Raw genomic sequence first — 24,569 nt, 5'->3', positions numbered from 1 at the left:
ACACAACAAACAAGTGACACAAAACTCAAACACTGCATTTCAGCCAAAGAAATGAATCAAGAGTGGGAATCTCACATACACATTTCACTTTTCTATCTCTTTCTCATAGGCATATGTTCAAACATTGCATTTTGGCTAAAGTAGTGAATCAGGAGTGGGAATCTACATACATGTTTCACTTTTCTATCTCTTTCTCATAGGCATATGTTTTTATGTTCTTTCCTCATGATGTAAGGATCACATTGCTCTCAATGGCTCACACCCTTGACAGAGTCTGTGTGAGAAGTTGGCAATGGTTACAATGTGGAAATGCCAATATAAAATGTTTTTCATGCATCTTTAGCTGATATTGCTGTTGGTTGTTTGCAGTTCCAAATCCAGAGTTTTGACATTGTCTGCAGCCCAGTGTGGACCAGTAGAGACAGATGCTGTGATATTCCCTCTAGGGTAAGTAAAACAGAATTGAATTCTGTCATGGCTTTAACAGTTTCCCAGGAATGAACCCTTGTGCCTGGGAGAGGAAGTAGCACTCCACAGTTGCATCTTCAGGATGGAGCTAAAAGACATGCAACGTGTGGGTGCTCACCAGCTACTACAGAAAAGCCAGTGCCTGTGTGAACCCTCCCTCACAAGCTGGGAATGCACAGACTGTATCTGGAAATTCTCCCTAACAGAAAAGTCCTGCTGAGTTAATGTGTTTGATAAGCCCACTTACTGTAAAGCCCTCTTATTGCTTGTAAATTATCAGCATTTTACAGAACAAGCCAGCACCTTTCTGGATAACTAAGGTTTTTTAGATGGTAGAAATAACCATAGTATTTCTTTTTGAGATGATGGCCTTTCTTTAATAGTATCTATGTAGGTGGTAATGGTTACAATGTTGAATGTTGGTGATGGATTTGAAACTTTTGACCAGCAAAGACCCACATACATCCACAGGAAGGGTGTGCATTGTTTATTCAGCAAATATTGATTGAGCACCTATTATAAGCTGGGCACCAATCTGTGTGCTTGTTTTAAGCCAGTAAAAAGTGAGTATTCCAGTGAAAGGCACTGGAAGAGAACAAATTAACAATGACATATATACTATATTATTGAGTGAAAGTCCTAGGATGCATAACAAATCAGGGCAAAGGGATAGACAGTGATGGTAGCCCTCAGTGATAAGGGGAGATTTAAGCAGAGACCTGAATGAAGTGAGGGACAAAACAATGTGGCTAATGGAGAAAGAGGACAGAATTCTGGATTTTTTTTTTTCCCAAATGGGAATTGATATTTGAGATACACAACAAGTCTCTAACACCGGATTAGAGGAAATTGGATTAAATTACCAGAGGTCTCAGTGGTCACGTAAACATTTCTTTGTCAGTGAGGTTTCCTAATGTAATGCCTAAAATAAAGACATAAAGGAACACAGCAAGTTTCAACATAAGACTATTCATAATGATAAGTAAAATTATTTCTTTAAGTTGGGAAACAGACTTCCTTGTGCATGTAAGTGGGGGTGGGGATGGGAAGGCATTTTTTTCCTCTACATTTAAAGGTAAATATTTTTTTCAAAATTGCAGAGAGATGAGGCAAAATGCCCTGCTTTTCCAAATTCTTGCACATGTACACAGGACAGCGTTGGACCTCCAGGACCTCCAGGCCCTGCAGTAAGGAAATTGAAATAGTTCCTCTGGTTTTTCCTTTGAAATCTTTAGAGTGATTATCTATTTGCTGGTATAGAGTCAATAAAATGCTTCAGTTCATCCAGGTTTTCTAGGATAGAGCAAGCTAAATTGCAGACCATCTTTTTAGTATATTTAGACATCTGAAATGGAGTAAATCAGGAAGAATATTTGATTCTGACATTTGACATATTTCTTCAGCCATGCAAGAATGATAATATTGGCTAGTCTTCAGGAGCTTTTTTCTTAAAGATGTGAAGCTGGATTTCCATCTGTAATTACATGACTGAAAATTCCTTACGTCTCCTGAAAGCTTCTTAAGTGTTTGGTACAAAGCCATAGTTGAGAGGCTGACTCAAGAACAACTTGTTGAGAACCTAGAACATGTGCACCTTATGTAGCAGATGTATGATGAGAATTACATAGAGAGAGGGTAATTAACACATGTGATATCATAAACTCTGCGTTTGGAATAACTTGAGTGAGAAGACTGTGACCAGATTTATTCATTGGTTGGGAGGGAAGGCCAAGAAAGTGCAAGGCAAAACATTGAAGACTGCAGTGATAGAGTTCATTGATCAATGTGAAACCCCTTGATTTAGTCAATCCAGTATCTGATCTGGGCCAATTTTGAGGATAGCTCTAATCTCCATTGGCTTCTTTTAAGAAAATATGTAATTAACATAGGAAGAGCTCAGGGATTCACAGAACACCAAAACTTACTATCCCTGGGTCCTAGCAAATAATGTAGACTGATTTTAGGTTAATTACAAAGCAGCTCCTCATATATAGAATCAAAATGTCACTGGAATTACCATTCTTTTTTCTAGTAACAGTGATTTATATTTATAATCATGAAATTATATCCTGGATGTGACTTAGATGTTTTTGAGATGTTGGGATTTTTTCCCCTGTCATTGTGAGGTAACATGCTTGGATGTCACTATGATATTTATTTCCTCTTTGTTCAGTTGTTTCTGAATTCCTGTTAAGTACATGTTCTAATATTCTGAGAGAGTAAAGATATTCTTCTTTTTGCCCATCATTTTCCCTGAGGAATGTAATTCATATAAATCCAAAGCTCATTTTTCTCTTTATTGTATACAAGTAGTATGTTTGCTTTTCCCAGCAAACCTCAGATTTTGAAATGAAAACTTGAAATATGAAATATAATTTTAAAAATACGATGCTCAGAATGTACAAAGTTTTGAAATTCTCTTGCCTTGCATATTTGTATGACATGAAATATTTGCTTCAATATTTTGCAAGCAACTGTAGAATATTAATTGTCTGGAGATTGCACTTTTTCTTGAAGCACTTTTTATGTATCAACTTCTTCCTGCTTTCCTATGTTCACACTAATATGTGCTCTATGTATTTTAGGGAGGGCCTGGTGCTAAAGGTCCCAGAGGTGAAAGAGGTATCAGTGGGGCAGTTGTAAGTATATTTTAGAGTGCATTTAAATTTTCATCTATATGCTGAAATCTGATTGTTCAAATTTTCACAAAGCGGGGATGTGATCTTGAGCAAGTCAGCTCAGGTTTAGTGTGCCTCCGGTAATGTAATTACCTCTGTCTTATCTCTGGATATCATAATGATGGATTAGACAAGCCAGAGAAAGAAATGCATAGGATGCATGTCATAGGTGTAACAATTACACATGGGGAAGCTGCAGAAGATCTTTAAGGGCTTGGCCGGAACATGGGGAAGCAGATGGAGTAACCACACCCCACAGGGAGCAGAGACCCTCTAGAGAGGTGGAGCCTGCTGGGAGCAGTTCTGCTGCTGCTTTTTTCACCAGTCTCAGAAAAGAAAATGCTCAGTGCTCACAAGGGGTCACCTGCCCCTTCTGCCAGCTCCACACTGGTTTTCTGTACGACAACTCAAGCTTCTCAGGGGAATATTTTATGAAGACAATATGTAGTTTTTGGTCATAATATAATTAATGATAAAATAACCCCATTAGGAAAGGGCAAGATTAGAATGCTAACCCAGGCCTGACGCCAAGGTTGTGCCTTTTCCACCTAGACAGATCGCAAAAGAGCTCCAGCACAGCGCACCTCATCCATGGGCATCTTTTCTTTCCTTGCTTGATTTATATATCCTTTAGTCCCAGAAATAAGCTGAAGTCTAAGAGAAATGAGGACTAGCTTAAAATAAATCAAATCCAGTGAGACTTGAGCTTTTAATCTCATATAAGTCTATGAAAATTAATATATGAATGTTTATATGCAATGTGTTTTATTTAAAAAATCTATTTCTAATAGGACTTTTATGGAAAGGAAGTGCTTTTGTGAATTTATTGCACTTTTCAATAGTAAAGGGAAGAAGGAAATTACATTAATAAATACATTCATAGATGTAGATTTCTGAAATGTTTACAAAGATTATATGATTGATGTCTTAGAGCTATGATGACAAGTGTCTGACTAAATGTCAGCACTGAAAAAGTATTACATTATTTGTGGTTGTCTCTCTCTTGTGTATTTTAGGGGCCCCCTGGTCCTCGTGGAGACATAGGTCCTCCAGGCCCCCAGGGTCCTCCAGGCCCTCAGGGACCCAATGGACTCTCTATTCCGGGAGAGCAAGTAAGCACAAAGCCTTTCTGCATTAAATAAGAATGGTGGATAAACATTTAGTTGAATGAATCTTTTCTACATTTTGCCAAATCAAATGTTTTCTCAGATAGTTCAACAAGGTTAGTCACCAAGATAGTAGTCACTATGATGACTGTTATTTTAGATATGTAAATAGACTATGTAATAATATAAAACTGTGTAGAAAAAATTACTGCTACTTATTTGACTTCATTAAACATTTTCTTATAAGTAATGTAGATATCGCCTATGTTAAACTGTATTCTTTTAAGGCAAGTATAATATCCCATAATTATATAAAATTATCCCATAACATTGTAAGTAGAAATTATAACACAGCATTTGTAGTTTAAAAAATGAGCACTAATTCAAAAAAGGTTTATTCATCTCCTTTCAAAAATACCCTTCTGTGCTCATTCTGGATTTATGAAGTGATGAAGATTTTGTAAGTGACTCATGTCTTCCTTTTTAACTTAATCTCTGTGAAATGCCTGAGAACTGTTTTCCCATTGCTCACTCTAGGGTCGCCAAGGGATGAAAGGTGATGCTGGAGAGCCAGGACTTCCAGGCCGAACAGTGAGTTGGTCTCTAAGTTGCCTTTTCTTCCCCCTGTCATGCGTTATTTGAAAATTTCCCTTTGTAGTGCCTCAAAAGGTGAACCCAGGTTAAGTAGCAAAGCGGAAGCCTGGATATGTGTTTCACCTCATTTCCATTTCATATCCTGGTCTTAGCCTTCAAGTTGGTGCTGTTCAATTCAGGTATCTGCTCGTTGACTGAGCATCTCCTGTATGCTTGGCAATGTGCTTGACTCTGTTCTCCAGTTTCTTTTCAGAGTCTCTGGAATTAAAAAAACATTTTGGAAAAGAGCAAGGATTCTCTCCCACACAGGAAGTATATTATAATGTTTCACTTGTTTGTTTCCTTCTGTGCAGGGAACTCCAGGGTTACCTGGCCCACCAGGACCAATGGGACCTCCAGGAGATAGAGTAAGTTTTCTTGGGCAGGCTATAATGATGTTGGAAATGATGTCACATGATTGCCTATTAATTAAGAACCCTTCAAAATCCAGTTTGCAAGGCTGGTAATGAATCATGTATCTTGTGGAAAGCTGCAAAGCTAATGTCAGTGGACCACCCAACATCAGATCAATGTCAAGGTCTTTGAAATAAAATGGTGGGACTCTAGGGGAGTCTTTGAAATTTTAATTTTCAGAAAATTTCTTACTGTATCATATTCATAAAAAGAAGTCCAGAAAAGGAGTTTTAACTGATTAAAAAGAGATTTAAGGATCTCAGCAAATTGTTTTAAATCTTAAAATTAAAATCTTAGTTATGAGGCAGCTTTTCTGTAACCATGAGGGTAGCCTTGACTCCCGTAGCACTTTCTACAAACTCAAGACATCCTGTCTACACCTTTAGAACTCAAATACCACTTCTAGGCCTTGATGGTAGGGTAGACAGCTGGTATTTAGTAGGAACTTTTCCTATTGGTAGCAGCTTTCAGGTTTGGTTTTGACTTAGCACGAAAGCAGTACAGGAAGCCCAGTCTTCTCTAGGATAAGTTAATGAGAAGCATGGTGAACATGACCTCTATGCTCTATTCATCAATGATGTGAAACATTTGGTTCCACAGGAGACCACAAATGCTTTAATAAAAAGAACCCAGAAATTTTAAGAGTTTCGCAAAACAAAGGAACTAATGACTTTTCAGCATCTTATGGTTCCAAAAATAGTCTGAGAGTAGTTTGTATTTTGATTAATCAATCTAGTTAAAATATATGACTAGCAGCAGGATCTGAGGAAGCCAGTACTGTAACAGCTGTCACTAAACATAGATCTATTAGCCTTAACACCTCCAAGACACCGCTGGGCAGAGGCAGGCCATTCAGAGGGAGCAAAGATTTGCCCTAAGATAATACAAAATGGTAGATGATATGCCAGTGAACTTTATTTGTTCCCATGCCTCCTTTTGAGTTTGGGGGAGAGATATGACAGAGGTCAAAGAGAAAACTATTTTCTGGGATACGGGATGTGGAGGTAGTTCTGACATACACATCTTCTGACTCTTTTGAGACTGGCACGTTAGGTTTTTTTTTAATTCTTATTTTACAATAAAGGACAACAGTGAGAGTACAAGGGTGACAAGTCAGTCTTCTTTATTAGAAAGTAAACCCCAGAATATTGCGGTTGAGAAGTGGTGATGGACTGACTTGCTTGCTGCTGCTATGACTGAAACTTTGTGCCCATCACATCCACCCCAATGTGGGCTTCATGCAGACACACGGCGGGGTCCCTAGCATACTTCTCAGCAGCACTGCCTTTCTGGACTGGCGCTCAGACAGACATCACCATCAGGCAGCGTCACTGCATCCTTGAAAAGTAAGGGACTGGAAGGGACTGTGCTCTTCCGTTCTCAAATTCTAGTCTGTGTCCAGCTTTGTGGTGAGGCCACCCTGGGATGAGGGCAAGAGAACTTTTCAGGATACTGTTCTCCCTTTTCCTTCACAGCCTGTGTACCTCCCTACTGCTTAGTAAACGACCACTAATGCAAAAAGGAGGGTGCATAGCTAGTGGGGCATCAACAATTTTAGAAAGTTGGAGAGATGGGAATCTCAGCTGAAACAAAACAAAACTTGAACTCAGTAGTGGAAGTGAAGAGAAGGAAACACAAGAGATCAAGGCCAAGAGTTGTGGTGAGGAATGAAGAATTTGTTAGCAGGATCAAGTAGGGAGAAACAAGATACAGAGATCGTCTTCCGCACAGACGATTTTTGACATGAGGCACAGTATTGGGGGCTATTAGAAAGTAACCAAAGAACCACATATACAGGTATCTGTACATGTGTATCTATGAAAATGGTCATCGGTCTTCTCAGCCACCTTCACATGGGTAGAAGTGAAAATAACTGCTGTGGCTTGCACCAAAATTGAAGAATAAAATAAAATTGTGGTACGAAGTTCTGCAGATGGCATAATGGGTAGCCTTTTTGAGTACTTCACAATAAATCTTCTTCACTCCAATTTAGGAATATGTTTCCTCTAAAAGGAAATGGTTGATCAGAAAGTTCTTAGACTGACTAAAGGGGGATTAATTATTTAGAAATATGATACTTACCATAAAAAATGAAAAAGAGCATCCTATATAGTTGGAGAAACTTGGGTAGAAGAAATTTTATTCAAATTGTCCAAGTAATATTATAGGGAATTTTTTTCTTAAGTGGCTGTTAGAAGTGATACGGATGTTACATCAGATAGGGTTAGGATCTGTTTTTGTTAGTCAGGCCTAGATCTTCCAGCAAACAGCTGAAATCTTATCTCTAAAAGTTTCTGAAAAAAGTCTTTTTTTGGGGGGGGGGGAAGTGGAATATTTCCAACAAAGTAAAAAGAATAATTTAAACTTCTATTGTAAAGTCAATGCACTAATAAAAAGTGTGGATACTTAATTCGGGAAGAGATCCAAATTGTTGACTTTTGTGAAAATCCAAGAATATGGATGAAACGATTACTTTCACACTCTGCAGAAAATGAGACAAAAATCTCTGACAGAGGAATGCAACATCTCTAAAAAATGACCTGACTCAGAAATCCTCGGCTGGATTTCAGAGATCTGCTGTTGAGAGTGAATGCTAAGTGGGTAGCAGGATGACTCATTCCAGGCGAAGGTCATTTGGCACTGTACAGAGAGAGAAAAAAATAACATATAAATGCGGGCGCACGAGCCAGAGATCAAGCCTGTGGGGAGATGTGCTCTATTCCTGCCTAGTGAACTGACGCTGAGGCAGTTCTGGCCTTTGTGTGTGATGAAGAGAGACAGACCACTGCAAAAATTAACTGCTTATTATCAGGATTGAGGATTTCCTCTGTTTTGAGTGGAGGGCAGTTAAGACAGCTTTGCCTCTGTTTTTTTTTTTTTTGAAACAGGGTACCACTCTGTCACCCAGGCTGGAGTGCAGTGGTGATCATGGCTCACTGCAGCCCTGACCTCTCGGGCTCAAGTGATCCTTCCACCTCAGCCTCCCAAGCAGCTGGGACCACAGGTGTGTGCCACCATGCTTGGCTATTTTTTTTCTTTCACTTTTTTTTTAGTGACAGGGTCTCCTTTTGTTGCTCAGGCTGGTCTTCAACTCCTGGGCTTAAGTAATCCTCCTGCCTTGGCCTCCCAGAGTGCTGCGATTGCAGGCATGAGCTATTGCACCCAGTCCAGCTTTGCCTCTTTTGAGAGAGGAAGAAAGAAATTCACCAGGAGTGGAGACTTAAGTAGTCCTGCTCTAGCTGTCTGACAATTGCTCAGGGAATGAGGAAGGGAGTTTTCTAATTGGGTGGTCAGGATTTTCCATACAGACTTCTCTATGTCTGTGTGCATGGCAGGGCATGAAGACTTGAGAGCATATGTTAAAATAATTTTATTATTTATGTTTAATATATATTCTTAGATAAGGGGGAGTTTAAATGTATAGTAAACATTCATGTTAAATATTTACTGCAGAGCTTAATATTTGCATATTTGGTAAAGGAATGTTTTATAATAAAAGTTTGATGATTTCATCTTAAGGAAATTTTAGGCTTTAGAACATGATGTATTGACCAGTATATATTATAAATATTCTATTAAATATATGACTAAAATATCCGGAAGCTGTGATAAAAGCAATAGGGAGGAATTCTTACTGTTTTGTTGAGGGTAAAGGGTGCTGATATGATGGAAGAGAATGAAGGCGTGGAGAATTCACCAAAGGGAAATATGAATTTCTAAGTTGAGAGTCCAATTCCCAGCAGACAAAGGAAGACTCTGCCACCATAATATCATCTTTTATGATACCACTTGCTTTTCTCAGCAACTTTCCTTTCCTCTCACCTGCATCGTTCCTGGGCCAACCTGTGGACATTGGTTTTTCCATAGAATGTATAAATCTTCCTTTAGACTTCTTTATGCTATTACAAAAGAAAAAAAAAATCTTCATGAAGGGAATCTGCCTTCCTGAGAGAAGGTTAGTTTGGCTCTTAAAATTGTTTTATTTATAACTATACAAGTGAATGAGCATAGAAGTTAATTATTCAGTAAAAGGCATAAGTTAAATTGAAAATATTTTTTTTCTTTTTTTTTTTTTTCTTTTGCTTTTTGCCTTCATATTGAAAGCTCACCTGCCAAACAGCACGTTGGGCTAAATCCTTCTCTTCAGCCTTCAGCTTTAGCAACTTGTTTAGCATCTTTTCTTTTCACTTGCTCATGACCTCCCTAACTGTAATTACTTTCATTTTTACAATAGGGCTTCACTGGAAAAGACGGTGCAATGGGACCCAGGGGCCCACCGGGGCCACCGGTAAGAACTAAATGTGTTTCAGTTTTGTGCCCTTCAGCCCCGACCCTCTCACTCCATTTGGCTAGAGAAGAGCCAGGTAACCTGCTTTTGAAGCACATTCAATCTGTGCTGTGGAGTATATCATTGAGGGAAATGTGTTTTTATTTACCTACATCAAAATGTGCTAGAGAAAACAGATGTGTTAAAATACGGAATCTTTCTGTTTAATCAAGTTACACTTGAGAAAAAGAAAAAAAAATCCCTAACTAACTAGCTACTAGCTGGTTGGTGCCTCAGTTTCTTCATCCCTACATTGAGTGGTTGGGTTTTATAACCTCAGTGGTTCAGTTATCTCCTGTTACAGAATTTTAAGAATCTGTGGCTATAACATTTAAAATTTAAGAACAGTTATTATTGAACAGCCATCAGTTGTTCTGAGGAAGTCAGTTTTATCTACAACTAAAAAGGTCTTCAACTTAAGATATTGGGAAAAATACTTAAATTAATGATTTTGAAACTGCCATCTGTATACTTGCATCCAGGTGAGATCCCAGTAAAATTGTTTGAGGTGATGGATAGCCTCCATGTCTGTGTGGCAGGATATGAAGACTAAAGAGCATATGTTAAAATAATTGTATCATTTATGTTTCAAATATAGATCTTTAGGTAATGGGGGATTTAAATGCACAGCAAACTTTCATGTTAAGTGTTTACTGTAGAGATTAACACTTGCGTAATCAATGGAGTAGAGGATTGCTTGACAAAATCTGAACATTCCATGTTAAGAAAATTTTAGGCTTTAGAACCTGACGTATTGGCCAGTACATATTATAAATATTCTATTAAATATAGGACCAAAATGTCTGGAAGCTGTGGTAAAAGCAACAGGGAGAAAATCTTATGATTTTGGTGGGGTTAAGGGTGCTGACATGATGGAAGGGAATGAAAGTGTGGAGAATGCTCCAAAGGGAAAAATGAATTTCTAAGCTGAGAGTGCAATTCTCAGCAGACAAGGGAAGACTCTGCTGCCATGGTGCCCAACTTAGCACAAAACTGGCCACCTTCTTAATTCTTCTCCAGCCCAAATTTTCAACTTCTGTGTTTTGAAGGATTGTCTGGTCTTGTAGTAGGAAACTTTAAAAAAAAGGGAATTGCTTTCTGCAAATCCACTTTGTAACCAATTTACCAGGATCACAGTCTTAAATTGTGAAACTGATTGTATACGTATGCATGTATTTTTCAACTGGTCTCAAAATATATTTTAAAACTATATAGTCCATAAGGATTGCACTGTAATTGTCAAGAGTTTTTTATTTCATGTTATCTTAAAATTTGGTTTTATTCTTCCTGAATGTGTAATTATGAGTTGTTTCATTTAAACGCTTTTAAAACAAGCTGTATTCATTTTCTTTAGATGGGATTTTCTCTTTGTCATAACAGTCCCCTTCCCTCTCCATGTGTTGTAGGGAAGCCCAGGCTCCCCGGGAGTCACAGGACCAAGTGGGAAGCCAGGAAAACCTGGAGATCATGGCAGACCAGTAAGTGGACAGCTTGCATGTCTACTGACAGTCATTTCACTGTGGAAATAAATAATGAGAACTGCAAGCCTTTGTCATATTTAGGTTATCTCTGCTGTAATGTGTTTGAAGCATTTGTTGAAACCATGCTAAACTCATGGATTTGACTTGGTACCAGTTCTAAATTTTTCTCTCTGGGTTGTTATAATATTCTGGGATGAAAATTGTGGTCACTGGGTTTCTTTAAAAGGAGAATGGGATTATGAGCCAAGACACATATTTCTGCACTGTATAAACACTCAGAGCTGGGTCAGCAAAATGATTCTTTTTACTTAGGAGTGGTATGCTGCTTAGGATGGAAAAATACATGATGATGGTGTACAGCGCCTCCATCCCTAGCTTGCTAATATTAACCCTTTTGTGGCATTATCCAGCTTTCCATTTGTTCTTTTCTATCTAATTGAGGAGGCTAGAACATCAGAACCAGAATTAAAGTTATTTATTAACTTTAATTGATCATTTTACTTTTTAAATACTGTCCTGCCCCAGTTTATACCCCATTTAACTTTCTCTTATGCAGATATTTTGGTTAAAATAGTAGTTGAGATAGTAGTACACATATTTGGTATTTCCAAATTAGTATCTCCAAAACTGAATTTGAAGTGTCTAAAATATCCACAATTATTTGTAATGACTGTTGGGCTGCATATTTTTTATGAACTTTTCCTTTTTTGTGTTTATGAAGTGTGAATTTATTTAAGCATTTTTTTTTGTCTGAATAGCATCCTGAAATATAAAAATTTATCTTAAAGACAATTAAGTCCAACTATTAGCAGTGACAAAAATTTATCAGGGCTTTTCTCTGGACAGAATTTCTCCTTTTTAAAGTATTGTTCAAATTACACAAACCCAAGTTTAAAAAAAGTAATTTCAGACAGACTTCGGATTGGACATTTATGTGATAGGGCTTGCCTTGTATGGTTCATAAAATTAAGCAAGCAACATAAAGATAGAAGGACTCCTGGTATATTAGTTTAAAAAGAATGACAAAAACCGCAATTACGTTTGCACCAACCTAAATACTTTAAAATCTGTGTGTACTCTAGCATGTGACTTTATTACTCTCTTTTCCTCAATGGATCATGGTAGAAACTTTGCAAGAGCAATTGTAAGTATATGAAACTTTTCTACCCATTCAGCATTTCATTTTGTTTTACTATGACCTCAATAGTGTCTTATATAAGAATATTACTCATATAATTGATGGCTGTAGCTAGACGCCTAAAAGAAATGTCTACAGCTATTACTTGAAATATGATCTATAAATATTGGAAATAAAGATGATGTCTACAAATCGTGAACAATAGGACAATCTCAGGGTGCCAATAAATTAAAAATCACATCAGAACAATCTCAAAATAGCAGTAAATGTAAAAAATCCTGCACTTGCAAAATGCTCCAAATACAATAATATTAGTGTTTCCACAAAAATCTAATACTTTTGGCAAGGAAATAGACAACTCCGGTTTTTCTTATGATAATTATAATTTGGTATACATTTATTTAGATCCCAGCACTTTCCCTTTTCTCCTTCATTTTCCTCGTCCTTCAAAAGTAGCAAATTTCCTCTCTTTTTCTTCTCTATTTTATCTTACCTTCCTCTTATTTATGAAACCAAACATAGCAGATAGGTATATATAGGTCTTAGCAGAGAGCTTGGCTTAATCATTGTTAGCTTATGTCATTAGCTATTATAATCAGTTGATATCTTCTTGCTAACTTATAATACTTGATATTCTATAGGAGATGTTTCCATGAGATGTTCATAGAATACTTCATTAATAAACATGTATTGGTTTAGTGCCTATAATATGCTAGCCAGTGTTCTAGGGTCAGGTGATATAACAGCAAACAAGACAAAGTTCTTGCCTTCATAGACATTCTGAGGGGGGGCGGATATAGACAAAACCATGTAAATATAGGTTCCCATGATAATAAGTATCATGAAGAAGCAAGAAACAGAGTAAAGGGTTAGAGAATGATTGTGCTGGTGGGAAGGCAGCTATTTTGGATACAGTCATCCAGGAACCTCTCTGACGAGGTGACATTGGGATGAAATGAGGGAAAAAGCTATTTGATCTATGGAAAGAGGGTTTCAACCAGAGGAAACAGCATGAATGAAAGCCCTGGCTGAGGAATGCGTCTGACATATGAAAGGAACATCTAACAGGTCTGGGTACCAAAGTGAAGGGGGTTAAATGGAGAGGGATAAAATATCAGGTCAGATAGCTAGGCATAGATGATCATGTGGACCATGTAGCCCATGATAAGGAATTATTGTTTTCCTCTAAGTGTGATGGGAATGGGATGGAAGGCTCTTAGAGTCAAAGGAGTGATATGATCTAATTTTTCTTTAAAAAATATCATTCTGGTTTTTGTGTGGAGAATAGACTATAAAGTAGCAAAATGGGGAGCAGGGAGAGCAGTTAGGAGGCTATTGGAGTAGTTTCAGGCGAGAGTCTTGGTTTGGACTGCGGTGGTTTCCATGGAGACGGTGAGAAGTGGTTTGGTATGGGATATTACCTGATTTGTCAATGATTTAGATGTTCCTTCGGTGATAGCAGTTGGCAGCCTGGAAATATATTACCGAAAGACAAAAACTTGCTGTATTCTAAGGAAAACTTTTCCAATATCTCTTATGGTGAGAGGCTTATGACAGTGTAGGGCCAAATATTCTATGCTTGTATTTAGATGTAGGATCATTTAGATTGAGTTATTCATTAAGAGAGAAACCCAGTTTCTTTTCTTTTTTATTGTAGAATTTTTTTGTTATTATACTTTAAGTTCTGGGGTACATGTGCAGAATGTGCAGGTTTGTTACATAGGTATACATGTGCCATGGTGGTTTGCTGCAGCCATCAACCCATCACCTACAATAGGTATGTCTCCTAATGTTATCCCTCCCGTAACCCCTGATTCCCTGACAGGCCCTGGTGTGTGATGTTCCCCTCCCTGTGTCCATGTGTTCTCATTGTTCAGCTCCCACTTATGAGTGAGAACATGCAGTGTTTGGTTTTCTGTTCTTGTGATAGTTTGCTGAGAACGATGGTTTCCAGCTTCAATCCAGTTTCTTTCATCTCAAATGTACAAAGAATCACTCAATGAAGTTAAGGGATATATATTGAGCTAAGTAGCTCACAAAAACCTGCTGGTTCTTAGTGAGACTGAATGGAGACTAATCTCATGGACGTTCCACAATAACCAGCTGAGATAACCAACCATGATGATACAAAGCAAAGTATGGCAACACAAGGGCAATCTTCATATGTATTTTAGTTCCATATGTATCGTGAATTGCATTGTAAAAAGTGTGCATGGTCCATAACTTTTACAATTGTGACCACAAAATTCACATCTGTCCACTGTTTTGGAGGTGCTTCAGAGACAGAGAGAGAGAGAGAGAGAGATTAGATTCCTTTTTATAGAAAAGCAGAATGTGAGTAACATGGATATAAATGTGATGTGTCATTTTGCTAATGCTTTAGAAAACAGAACTTGTTCTCTTTCATCATTATGTGCATTCATGCATCATTTTAGAGTATGTTTGTCAGTTTCTTATGTATGCAATTCATATTTTTCAGGGTCCATCTGGGTTGAAAGGAGAAAAAGGTGATAGGGTATGTATTTTTTTAAAAAATCTTACGTTTGTGTGTTAAACATTGAAGTCTAAAATTATAGAACTAATATGCTAATCATTCTCATTAATTTAACAAGGGAGACATTGCTTCCCAGAACATGATGCGAGCAGTTGCAAGACAAGTCTGTGAACAATTGATAAGTGGTAATGTTTCTTTTCTTTTTACTGTGTGAATTGTTTGAAAATTAATTGCAGAAAATGCAGAGTTTGGGTCATAAAGTTTCTAAAGAGATTTCTCTTTCATTTTGATAAGCTCTTGTTTTTATACATTGTCAGTTTTGCATCTGCTTAAAGGTGATATTTTAAAGATTGTCACTAAGATAAAATAATAACCCAAGGTACAATAATAGCAGCAAACTTAATTTCTAAGACATTGGATATTTTAAGTTATGACCTTTAAGTCGTTTTATGACCTTAAGGAAGGGGCTCACGAAGATTAATTTGATCAGTGAAAGTTGTTTTTGGTAGGAAACTCTGGCCTCTCTGTTTTTCACAGGCTCTTCTTATTCTATAAGGCCTGTTAAGTAATGAAGCTCAGTACCTGCAGACTGGTGTGGGCCTTAAATCCAGAACTCGCTCTTTGAGAAGGCTTAATCAATGTTTTTCATTGTGTGGTACTGAGGAACACCTGCCTTGGAATCACCTATGTTGCTTGTTAGAAGTGAGAGTTCCTGCACCATGTCCTAAGCTAAGTGAATCATTGTCTTTGGAGATAAGGCCCAGAAATCCAGATTTTTCAAGTTGCCCCACAGGCAATTCCAGTTTGCACTGAAACCTGATTATCATTGCCTTAGATATACAGACAATTGTAGAATTATCTAATTATAAAAAAGGTTTTCTTTTGAGTGATATCACCTGGCAAACCTCAAGACTTTATTTCAGAGCCATATTAAACTTTAACAACTTTTTATATTTGTAGTAGTGTTTGTGGCTTATAGGTCAGCATTTTGTGGAAACAATTATTTATCAGGGACTATTTTGTCCTGGATGATTAGACTGTCTTAATTTTATTTTTAGGATTCTAATTAGATTGTTTCCTGGAAGGGGTGCAGAATGGAGATGGATTTCACTACACACTAAAACAGTTTCACTCTCTCATCCCTCCTTTATTGCATTTCTTACTAACAAGCCTTATTTCTACTTGTAGGTCAGATGAACAGATTCAATCAGATGCTGAATCAGATTCCAAATGATTACCACTCCAGTCGCAACCAGCCAGGCCCGCCGGGTCCACCGGGACCTCCTGGCAGCGCAGGAGCCAGAGGAGAACCTGGACCTGGGGGGCGGCCAGGCTTCCCGGGCACACCAGGGATGCAGGGACCCCCTGGGGAACGAGGTAGGCATTTCTGGCTTCTGTATTGCGATAAAGGAAGGAATTTGCAAACGTAGGAGCTAGGACAGGTTGAAGGTGTCTGGAAGGTGACCTAGGCAAACTACTTTCACTAGTCTTGTTTGGACAGCCTCCGAAGAGCTGTCAGGCAACTCACAGGCCATAGGGATCCATGTCTTAGAAAAATGGCATGTCTTTATCAGATCTCAGTTAATGCTATCAGATCTCAGATAATGCTATTTTCTGACTTTTGTTGTTGTTAATGGGAAAACCTCTATCTTGGCAAACTAAATCAGCTACTCAAATCTTATTACTCTCTGTGACCGTGGCAAGAGTTGAGCAGCAACTGAATGTTCTTAGGCAGCCCTAGAGTTTTAGATCTAACTTATTTCGGTTCCTTTATTCAGGGTCTGGCATTGGTCTTGTATGTTTGTTTGACTCTAATTTCATGGTGTAGATAAGTGCAGTTGAAGGAAAAGCAGAAAAATAGGACTATTTGATTCCAGATATTTCAGGACTCTGGGTACCCACTTTTGTCAAAGGAGTACTTAATATTCTAGAGAAAACCTACGTGTTTCTATAATTCTGCTGGTTTGGCTGCTGTGCTAATAGGGCTACTAAAGACAAAATACCTTTAATATGTTTTTCAATGAGATATTATAACTATTTCTTCAGGATGATTGTTCCTAGTTACTATTTAAAAATACATTAGACATGTTTGTTTACTTCAAATAATTTTTCCCCTGCTTTGTAGCCAAATTTTTTCTCAGCCATGAATCTAGAATTACACAAATGTCTAGAAAGAACTTGGCTTAAAGAGTGAACTGTGAAAAATTAGGTTCTGCTTTCACTAAGGAAATGAATTACTTGAATCAAATATTATCAGTTAAGATGAAAATTACATGTTTCCAGATAATTTCTCCCCTGTGCTTTCTCTTTCTCTCCTTCCTTAGGTTTGCCAGGAGAGAAAGGTGAAAGGGGTACTGGATCTCCGGGACCTCGGGGGCTGCCTGGACCCCCAGGTAGGTTTGCTAGTATGTTAAACAGGCAAAGAGTATCAACACTGAGAGGGCACACCGTCCCGAAGAGATTCACAACTTCATCCTGTTATTCTTTTTTTTTTTTGAAACGGAGTCTTGCTCTGTTGCCCAGGCTGGAGTGCAGTGACTTGATCTTGGCTTACTGCAAGCTCTGCCTCCTGGGTTCACACTATTCTCCTGCCTCAGCCTCCCGAGTAGCTGATACTAGAGGTGCCCACCACCAAGCCCGCTAAATTTTTTGTATTTTTGGTAGAGTGTTAGCCAGGATGGTCTTGATCTCCCGACCTCGTGATCTGCCCGCCTCGGCCTCCCAAAGTGCTGGGATTACAGGCATGAGCCACCACTCCTGGCCAACTTCATCCTGTTACTAGAGCTTCAAGCATTCTTATTACCATGGCATATGTTTTAGCAAGAAGTTCAACCTCCATAACTTCATTTTCATGTTCCCTTTGTTAAAGAAATGAAAAGGTTATATTAGGCATTAACTATAACATTAATATATGATGAAATGAATTTTAGTGACACAAAGGGTTGCTATTGCCTCTCTCTCCTTCCCTCCTTCCCTTCCTTCCCTCCCTCCCTCCCTCCCTTCCTTCCTTCCTTCCTTCCTTCCTTCCTTCCTTCCTTCCTTCCTTCCTTCCTTCCTTTTCTTTTCCTATTTTGTTTGACCTCATAGCCTTTAAAGATGGTTATATTTCCTGTTTTTTCCAGTAGTCTTCAATATGGGGCTATTAGACTGAGAAAACATAGCCTCACTAAAAGGCCTGAGATATTGGTAAATTTCATTCACTGTTCTCCCAAAGCATTTTTATATTTTGGAAAGGAATACTAGTTGTCTGATGCATTTTGTTTACTAGGTTGTAAATGATTTCTTTTTTCATTATAAGGCACATGATACCCTTGCAACCAAGGACAGCCCTGTGGCTAAATCATTCCATTTATGTTAACTGTATTGATCCAGAAACAACATTGCTTCACATAGTCTGGAGGTGTGGAGCAGACACTGCCCTCTTTTGATGGCAGCTCAATGTGGCTGCCTAACAGAGCTGTTTCCTTCAGGTGCTCTTTTCTCTGTGAGGGTGGGAGCAAACTAAAGAACTCACTGATATCTCTGGTTTGGCTGAATTCTTATTAAAACAGATTTTCTGTGATAAAATACTTAAAGTAGTAGATTTTTGGCATTAACTCTGATGAGTCATTGGTAAGAAAGTTCCATCACACCTTGGTTCATGTTTGGTATTTCTTAAGGAAACATTTTCTTACCATACAATAGTAAATTGTCTAATCTTGAGGTAGTAGAGGTGCCACTTAAAGTACTGGTTGCTACCTCAGGAGTTGTATTTGACAAGAGGGGAAATACATTTGTTTTAACTCCACACTAGGTCCACAAGGAGAATCCAGAACAGGTCCACCAGGGTCCACAGGTTCAAGAGGTCCCCCTGGCCCCCCTGGCCGTCCTGGAAACTCAGGTATCCGAGGACCCCCGGGTCCTCCTGGATACTGTGATTCGTCTCAGTGCGCCAGCATCCCATACAATGGGCAAGGCTATCCAGGTATGTTGTTGCCATTGTAGGAACTCCAATTCACCTGAAGTAAAGAACTTTATGGAAATGAAGTTCCTTAGGCTTGAAGGAAGGTTGATTTGAAGATGTCTTGAAGATAACAACTCTTTCAGTTCTGACTGTATATAGTAAGAGTGTTCACTACCATAGCATACAACATTATTTCACTGTTAGGATTGAATTATTTTCTTTTTTTCCCCATGTTTCTGCATTTACCAAATCACATCATAAACCTCCCCTTATTTCTCTTGGGACTTCAATTGACTTTTTTTTTTTCTTTTCCCAAAGATTGGGAACAGGGATTTGTTAAACACAACTGTAAAATGCCAAGAATATGTATTTAAAAATTGTTTTGGAAATCTAATTTATAGGCAAACTATGTGATAATATGGTGTAGACGACTGAACATAGTTAACTGTCCCATACTAGCCATAGAATTAATACTTATAAAATATGGGACTTAATAATTGTTTTAAAAGATTGTTAATGAAATTCTAGTGTTTGACAATTGTAGAGGGCAGAAGTCTCCTATACCTGATTTTGTGGGATGTGAGGACTGGGGAGATACGCCAATCTGGAAATAAGATAGTCATGCTGTGGTCGATGGCTACCATTTCATTAGTGCACCCTCAAGCATCTTGCAAATTTTAAAAATGATACTGCTGTTTGATATGATTTGCTACTTTCAAATAGTGCATGAGTAGTTGAATATCTAAATATCTAAATATCTATATATCTATATATTTAAATGCATAATTACATATGACCAAAAGTAATAACAAATCTTAATGTATATTTCATGCAACCCACTCACAGAATTGCAATTTAATTCTTTATAAAATAAATTTAAATTACCACCTCCTTATGGGATGTGAGAATAACTAAAAATATATGGATATATATATATACTTTAACCATTACATACGTAGATGGATGTGTATTTATATTTTTTACTTAGTCATTCAACTTTTAAAAACTATCATCTTTGACCTGTTTCAGGTTCCGGCTAACACATTTTCTAAGTCGCCAGTGCTGCTTACAGTTTGAATACATGAAAATCCTGTTTCTGAGATGTTTGCGCACGTGCTTATTAGGAAATGAGTCTGTATGGAAATCTCACCACAGATAATGGTTAACGAACCGGGTCGACATCACAAAGGAGGGTGGAGACTCTTTTTACTAACTTGAATGAGACAAAAGCAGTGGTGTCAGTTTATAAGCCTGATGCATTTCAGTAATAATGTAGAAAAACATTCTTTTAAAAAAGTTCCAACACACAGCCATGAGGAGCCTCAGTTGTGAAAGAGGTGCATAATAAAACTACTAACCAGAGGAGACTATGCCATTTTAAGAAAAACAATTAACCTGGTTAAAGAGAAATGTCTTATGTAAATAATAAACTAATTGTGGCTTGTAAATGATTTGTATGTGATCCTGTCGACTAAAATCACTTAACAATTCTACAATAAGCTTCTGCATCAAAGCCTGCCGCTTGCTCTATGCCGGAATAACACCAAATGGAAGCTCCTCATCTCTTGCTTGTTAGCGATGTGTCTGATTCAGGGCATCTGTCTCTGTTACTTTTTTGTCCGTGTCCTCTCATTTGGGTTTTGTAACTGCAGTTTTCAAACCAAAGTTTAAAATCACCTTTTCTTCCTGTTTTGCTGTAGTCACTGGTGTTCCTCACCCACCAGCTGTAACTCAGTTAGTGTGAGGTACAGCCACAGAAGATGTCATGTACTGTATATTACCTGGTGATAGTTGCTTTTCACCCCCCGAGTTCAGTTTCTAGGAGCCAATAAAACTTTCCCTCACCTCCTCATCTTTCCAAGTTCTTTGAATTGAGGAGTTTGAAGGCATGAACAGTTACTTGGGGATTTGTGAAAATCCTACTTAGGTACTGCGTTTACAGTTTTTTGGTCCAGTCTCTGACCCTTCCCAGGTATTTGTGCAATGATTGTATTTACTGCTGGATTTTTGAAGGTTGTTTTTTTTTTTTTTTAAGACAGTGCCATTTCATTATTTGATTATCACCAAATTCTCTGGAAGTAATGGGGACATTGTAACTTATTTATAGTTATGAGATTAAGACTGGAGTGCCATCACTGCGGGTGATGATTTAGCTTTTGCTGTGTGTGTGTGCCTTCCAAATCATGCCATAACTGTAATGTTGAATCGGACAGAGCCTTATGTGCCCGAGGGCGGGGCCTACCTGCCTGAGCGCGAGCCCTTCATCATGCCAGTGGAGCCCGAGCGGACGGCGGAATATGAGGACTACGGCGCAGACGAGCCTGCAGAAGAGACTCCTGAGCCCCGCGGGCGCTGGCGGCGCGCCCTGTCCCACGGACCCGGGCAGTGAACCAGAGACCACGCGCCGCGCCGCGAGGCTCGGGGGAGGTGTTGAAATTCTCATTTACAGGTCAGATAGAGCAGTGTACGTCTTTTCTGCGGTGTTTCTTCCAGCGTTGCTCATCCTGGAGTACCCTTTCTGATTGTAGAGAACCTTGTTTCTGCAGGAAGCCTAGCTCCAAGCACGCAGTCTGTAGACATTTTTGCCTTTGCCCTTGAAATGCTTGCAAAATACTTTGTTCACAAAAGCTGCAAAGACAGAACATGCCGTGTGCCTTTAGTTAGCACAGCGGGCAGCCTCAGTGAAACTCTTAGGTAAAGCAGTAAGTTCTGGAACCCAGAGCTACTGAGTATTTCGAGCGGGCAGTTTATCTTTTGCTATACTTATCTGCAATTCAATTACACCACTATTCAAATAATTCCCCTCCTAAAACCAAAAGGGAGGGAAACGTCAACTTCATTGCAATTATTTATCTTCCTCTTCTATCTCTGTTATACACCGGGGCATAGAATGCTCGTATACATCTCTTTAACAACCACCAACCTTAAGCCATGTAGATGAAGTTAGTGCATCAACGGGATGCAGTTCCATATTGCCTTAAACCTCCTTGTTTTAGACACACTAACATTTATGCCCAATTGCAGATTATTCTGCAGAGATGGAATTGCATGTTTGTGTTGTATATTTAGTATGAACTTTTTTCAGAATATAATATTTCTTAGTTATCAAAAGCAGTTGGAAAACGTTTGCAAGACTATGAACATAGAATTGCTGCTTTTATATTTTAACTGCAGATTGTGAATTTCACTGCCTTATATTATTTATTTCTGAAACAAAAGAGGCATTTTTCAATAAAACTACTGAAAATTTGACATGGCATGTTTCTTTCTTTGAAGGGCCTTTTGGACTGCCTCAAGTGGTTGTTACAACAAACAAGTTCATATCCTTGGATACGGTTACAAATCTTGCTAATACTATTAAATTATGCTAAATAACTTTAGATTTTTAATGATACGGTGAAGTCATAGAAAGAGAGTAGTGAGAGCCTTAAAAAGCCCAACAGATTCCAAAGGCTTTATTAGGAGTATAGAGGATGTGTGGGTTGGTGGAAAAACAACTACGTATCCTAGGAGACGCCAAACAACCAAATAATCTCTAATAACCCACATGATTTCATATGCATTTAATCACTTTTCTATACCATACTTAACCCAAAAGCGTGTTTAATTGCTAGAAGGAAAATTCCTTAACGGAAAATTTTACATTTAGTGATGCCTTCCTTTTCTGCTTACAAATGCAATAAAACCATTCTAAATATCAAGAAAAACAATGTAAATGTCGGTTTGAAAGAACCAATATCAATTGAAGAGAGAGGAGTAGTGATAGGAAGTTTTCCACAGAGCAAAACATCTGAATTAAATACCTCCTGGAGATGAGGATCAAAACGAACAGATGATACATGAATGCATTACATTTAGGAGGCATCAAGCAGGTTGCTAAACTCAATAGCATTCACTTGTAATTCCCAACACGTGCACTTTTAAAGCTAAAAGGTACTACCAAGACTATCCTAGTTCAACCCAGTTCTTTTGCTTTGCTGGGAAGAAACAGACTGCTAATTAATATCAGAACAAGATTAAGACTCTGGGCCTTGTGATTCTTAATCTAGTTTATCACTAGATGGCCTCCCCCACTCCCATCTTACTCTCTGGGCAGGAGTTTTCAAACTTCCAAGTTCTATCAATTTATTTTGATTAGTTTCTGATTCGCTGGGGTTTCTGATGGTCCTTGATGAAGAACATGTGTATCAAGAGCCTGACGATGGGTGGGTCCTCAGCCGCTGACCCCATGGAGTCCCAGGGCCACGTGGATTCAAGGCATAAAGAAATTGTACTTTCTCTCATTGGCTAGATGTGGGTTTGATTCTTCATATTGGCAATGCACTGATTAACCGCTTTCTATTCTGTTCTGAGAACTCCGGGCTGAGGCAATCCAAACCAGGGACTAAGCACAAAATTAATAACTAGGTGAGATGCTTGTTGTGATGTTTATTTTCATAGTATGTTTACTTCTTAATTGTGTTTGCTGGATTCTGTGTTAAAATTATTTTTATAATCCTTGATTGAGCACATACAGATTAAACAATGGGGAGAAGAGGACAGATAGTCTGTCTTTAAAAACTCACGGAAAAACTACAAGAAATCTAACACATAGGTGCTGGTTTATTTATCCAAACTTTTTTTGAGAAGAATACAGAACAACTTGAAACACTTTTTCTAGCCTTTTCCATTTGGAAGCATTATTAAGAAATTCCTTGTGTGTAATGTATATTTGGAACTAGGGCTTTTATTTTTCAGAAATTTATTTCAACCTGAAATAAATGTGAAGTTGTAGCTTCTAATGAAGTCTACAGTGGGAATGATTTCAAAATTTACAAATAGCATTTATATGGATCCTAATTTCTGAGTGTTTTATAGACTATTGTACAATGACTTAGCAAGTGTAACAGAAATTTGCACATATATTTTCTTAAGTACATGAGCACTCATTTTTGAGTCTATACAGAATTTTGCTGCCTGGGCAGTTGCTCAAGCTTACATTTTATTTTTTGTGCAAAAAAGGTCAATATAATTGTCCCTAAATATTTGTTATTCATTATATCTATTGCACTGCATTTGGCACGTACAATTCTTCCTCATTTGGTTTTAATCATCATTTCTCCCTAACAAAAAGGCGTTTGTGATTATACTGTCCTCATGTGGTCTGCCTCATCAACACTAGCTAGTTGTATACAAAATTGCTGCAGTGACTTTTATTTTCCAAGGCAATATTTTAAATACAAAGTAACATTGATCCTTAAGTTATCTTACACATGTAGTGAGAAAATGGATTTAGATCTGAATATCTATTTATGTAAACATTTATTAGCTTTTCCACTCTTAGATCAGGCTGCCGAAGGCTATTGGGAAAAAAAAAATCATATGGACTAGCTTTTAGAGAATAACCTGTGTTTCCTGTCTCTAACCCTGATCTCTTGCCTAGTTCTATACCAGTATATTCAGCTGTACTGCCTACCCCTCATTGAGTTCCACAGACACCTCAAACTTAACACATCTGGTATTTATTAGGATTAAGTTCAGCTGTGAGTAACAGAAAGCTACAAAATTATAGTGGCTTAAAGAAGTAGAAATGTCTTTATTTCTCATGTTTGTGAAGTCAAGGAACCAGGCTCTTTCTATCTTGCTGCTCTGCTTTCTGTGATTTCCATGGCCAAGTTAGGTTTATGGTCCAAGGTGGTTAATAGAGCTGTAGCTGTTATATCCATATTTCCTGGCAGGAAGGAGAAAGAGGTGAAGAAAATGCTTTATCTTTTAAAGACACCTCCTGGAAGTTGCAAACACAATTTATATTACATACCATTCGCCTTAACTTAATCATTTGGCTACATTTAGCCATAAAGGAAATGGGAAATGTTATCTTTATTCTGGATGGCCATGTGCTCCCTGA

At 38.1% G+C, this 24,569-nt stretch overlaps 1 protein-coding gene across 3 annotated transcripts in view; it reads left to right on the top strand.

The window, feature by feature from the left end:
• Positions 1 to 21,934, top strand: part of COL12A1 (collagen, type XII, alpha 1) — a 124,763-nt gene extending 102,829 nt beyond the window's left edge. For 2 of the 3 annotated variants that reach the window (XM_011965824.1, XM_011965825.1), the window contains 14 exons: positions 370 to 447; positions 1,569 to 1,655; positions 3,054 to 3,107; positions 4,163 to 4,258; positions 4,790 to 4,843; positions 5,200 to 5,253; positions 9,534 to 9,587; positions 11,033 to 11,104; positions 14,725 to 14,760; positions 14,858 to 14,924; positions 15,928 to 16,116; positions 17,064 to 17,132; positions 18,533 to 18,703; positions 19,712 to 21,934. In XM_011965824.1, the coding sequence (XP_011821214.1) occupies positions 370 to 447; positions 1,569 to 1,655; positions 3,054 to 3,107; positions 4,163 to 4,258; positions 4,790 to 4,843; positions 5,200 to 5,253; positions 9,534 to 9,587; positions 11,033 to 11,104; positions 14,725 to 14,760; positions 14,858 to 14,924; positions 15,928 to 16,116; positions 17,064 to 17,132; positions 18,533 to 18,703; positions 19,712 to 19,722 (1,092 nt within the window). In that variant the 3' untranslated portion in view covers positions 19,723 to 21,934. The remainder of the gene's footprint in view (positions 1 to 369; positions 448 to 1,568; positions 1,656 to 3,053; positions 3,108 to 4,162; positions 4,259 to 4,789; positions 4,844 to 5,199; positions 5,254 to 9,533; positions 9,588 to 11,032; positions 11,105 to 14,724; positions 14,761 to 14,857; positions 14,925 to 15,927; positions 16,117 to 17,063; positions 17,133 to 18,532; positions 18,704 to 19,711) is intronic. The other variant, XM_011965823.1, reaches the window with a different exon arrangement.
• The last annotated feature ends 2,635 nt before the right edge of the window (positions 21,935 to 24,569 follow it).

The sequence above is a fragment of the Mandrillus leucophaeus genome, unplaced genomic scaffold (assembly GCF_000951045.1).
Source record: "Mandrillus leucophaeus isolate KB7577 unplaced genomic scaffold, Mleu.le_1.0 Scaffold738, whole genome shotgun sequence".
NCBI classification, from domain to species: Eukaryota; Metazoa; Chordata; class Mammalia; order Primates; family Cercopithecidae; genus Mandrillus; species Mandrillus leucophaeus.
The sequence above is the reverse complement of the archived record's forward strand: the minus strand, read 5'-3'. Positions and strand labels throughout refer to the sequence as shown.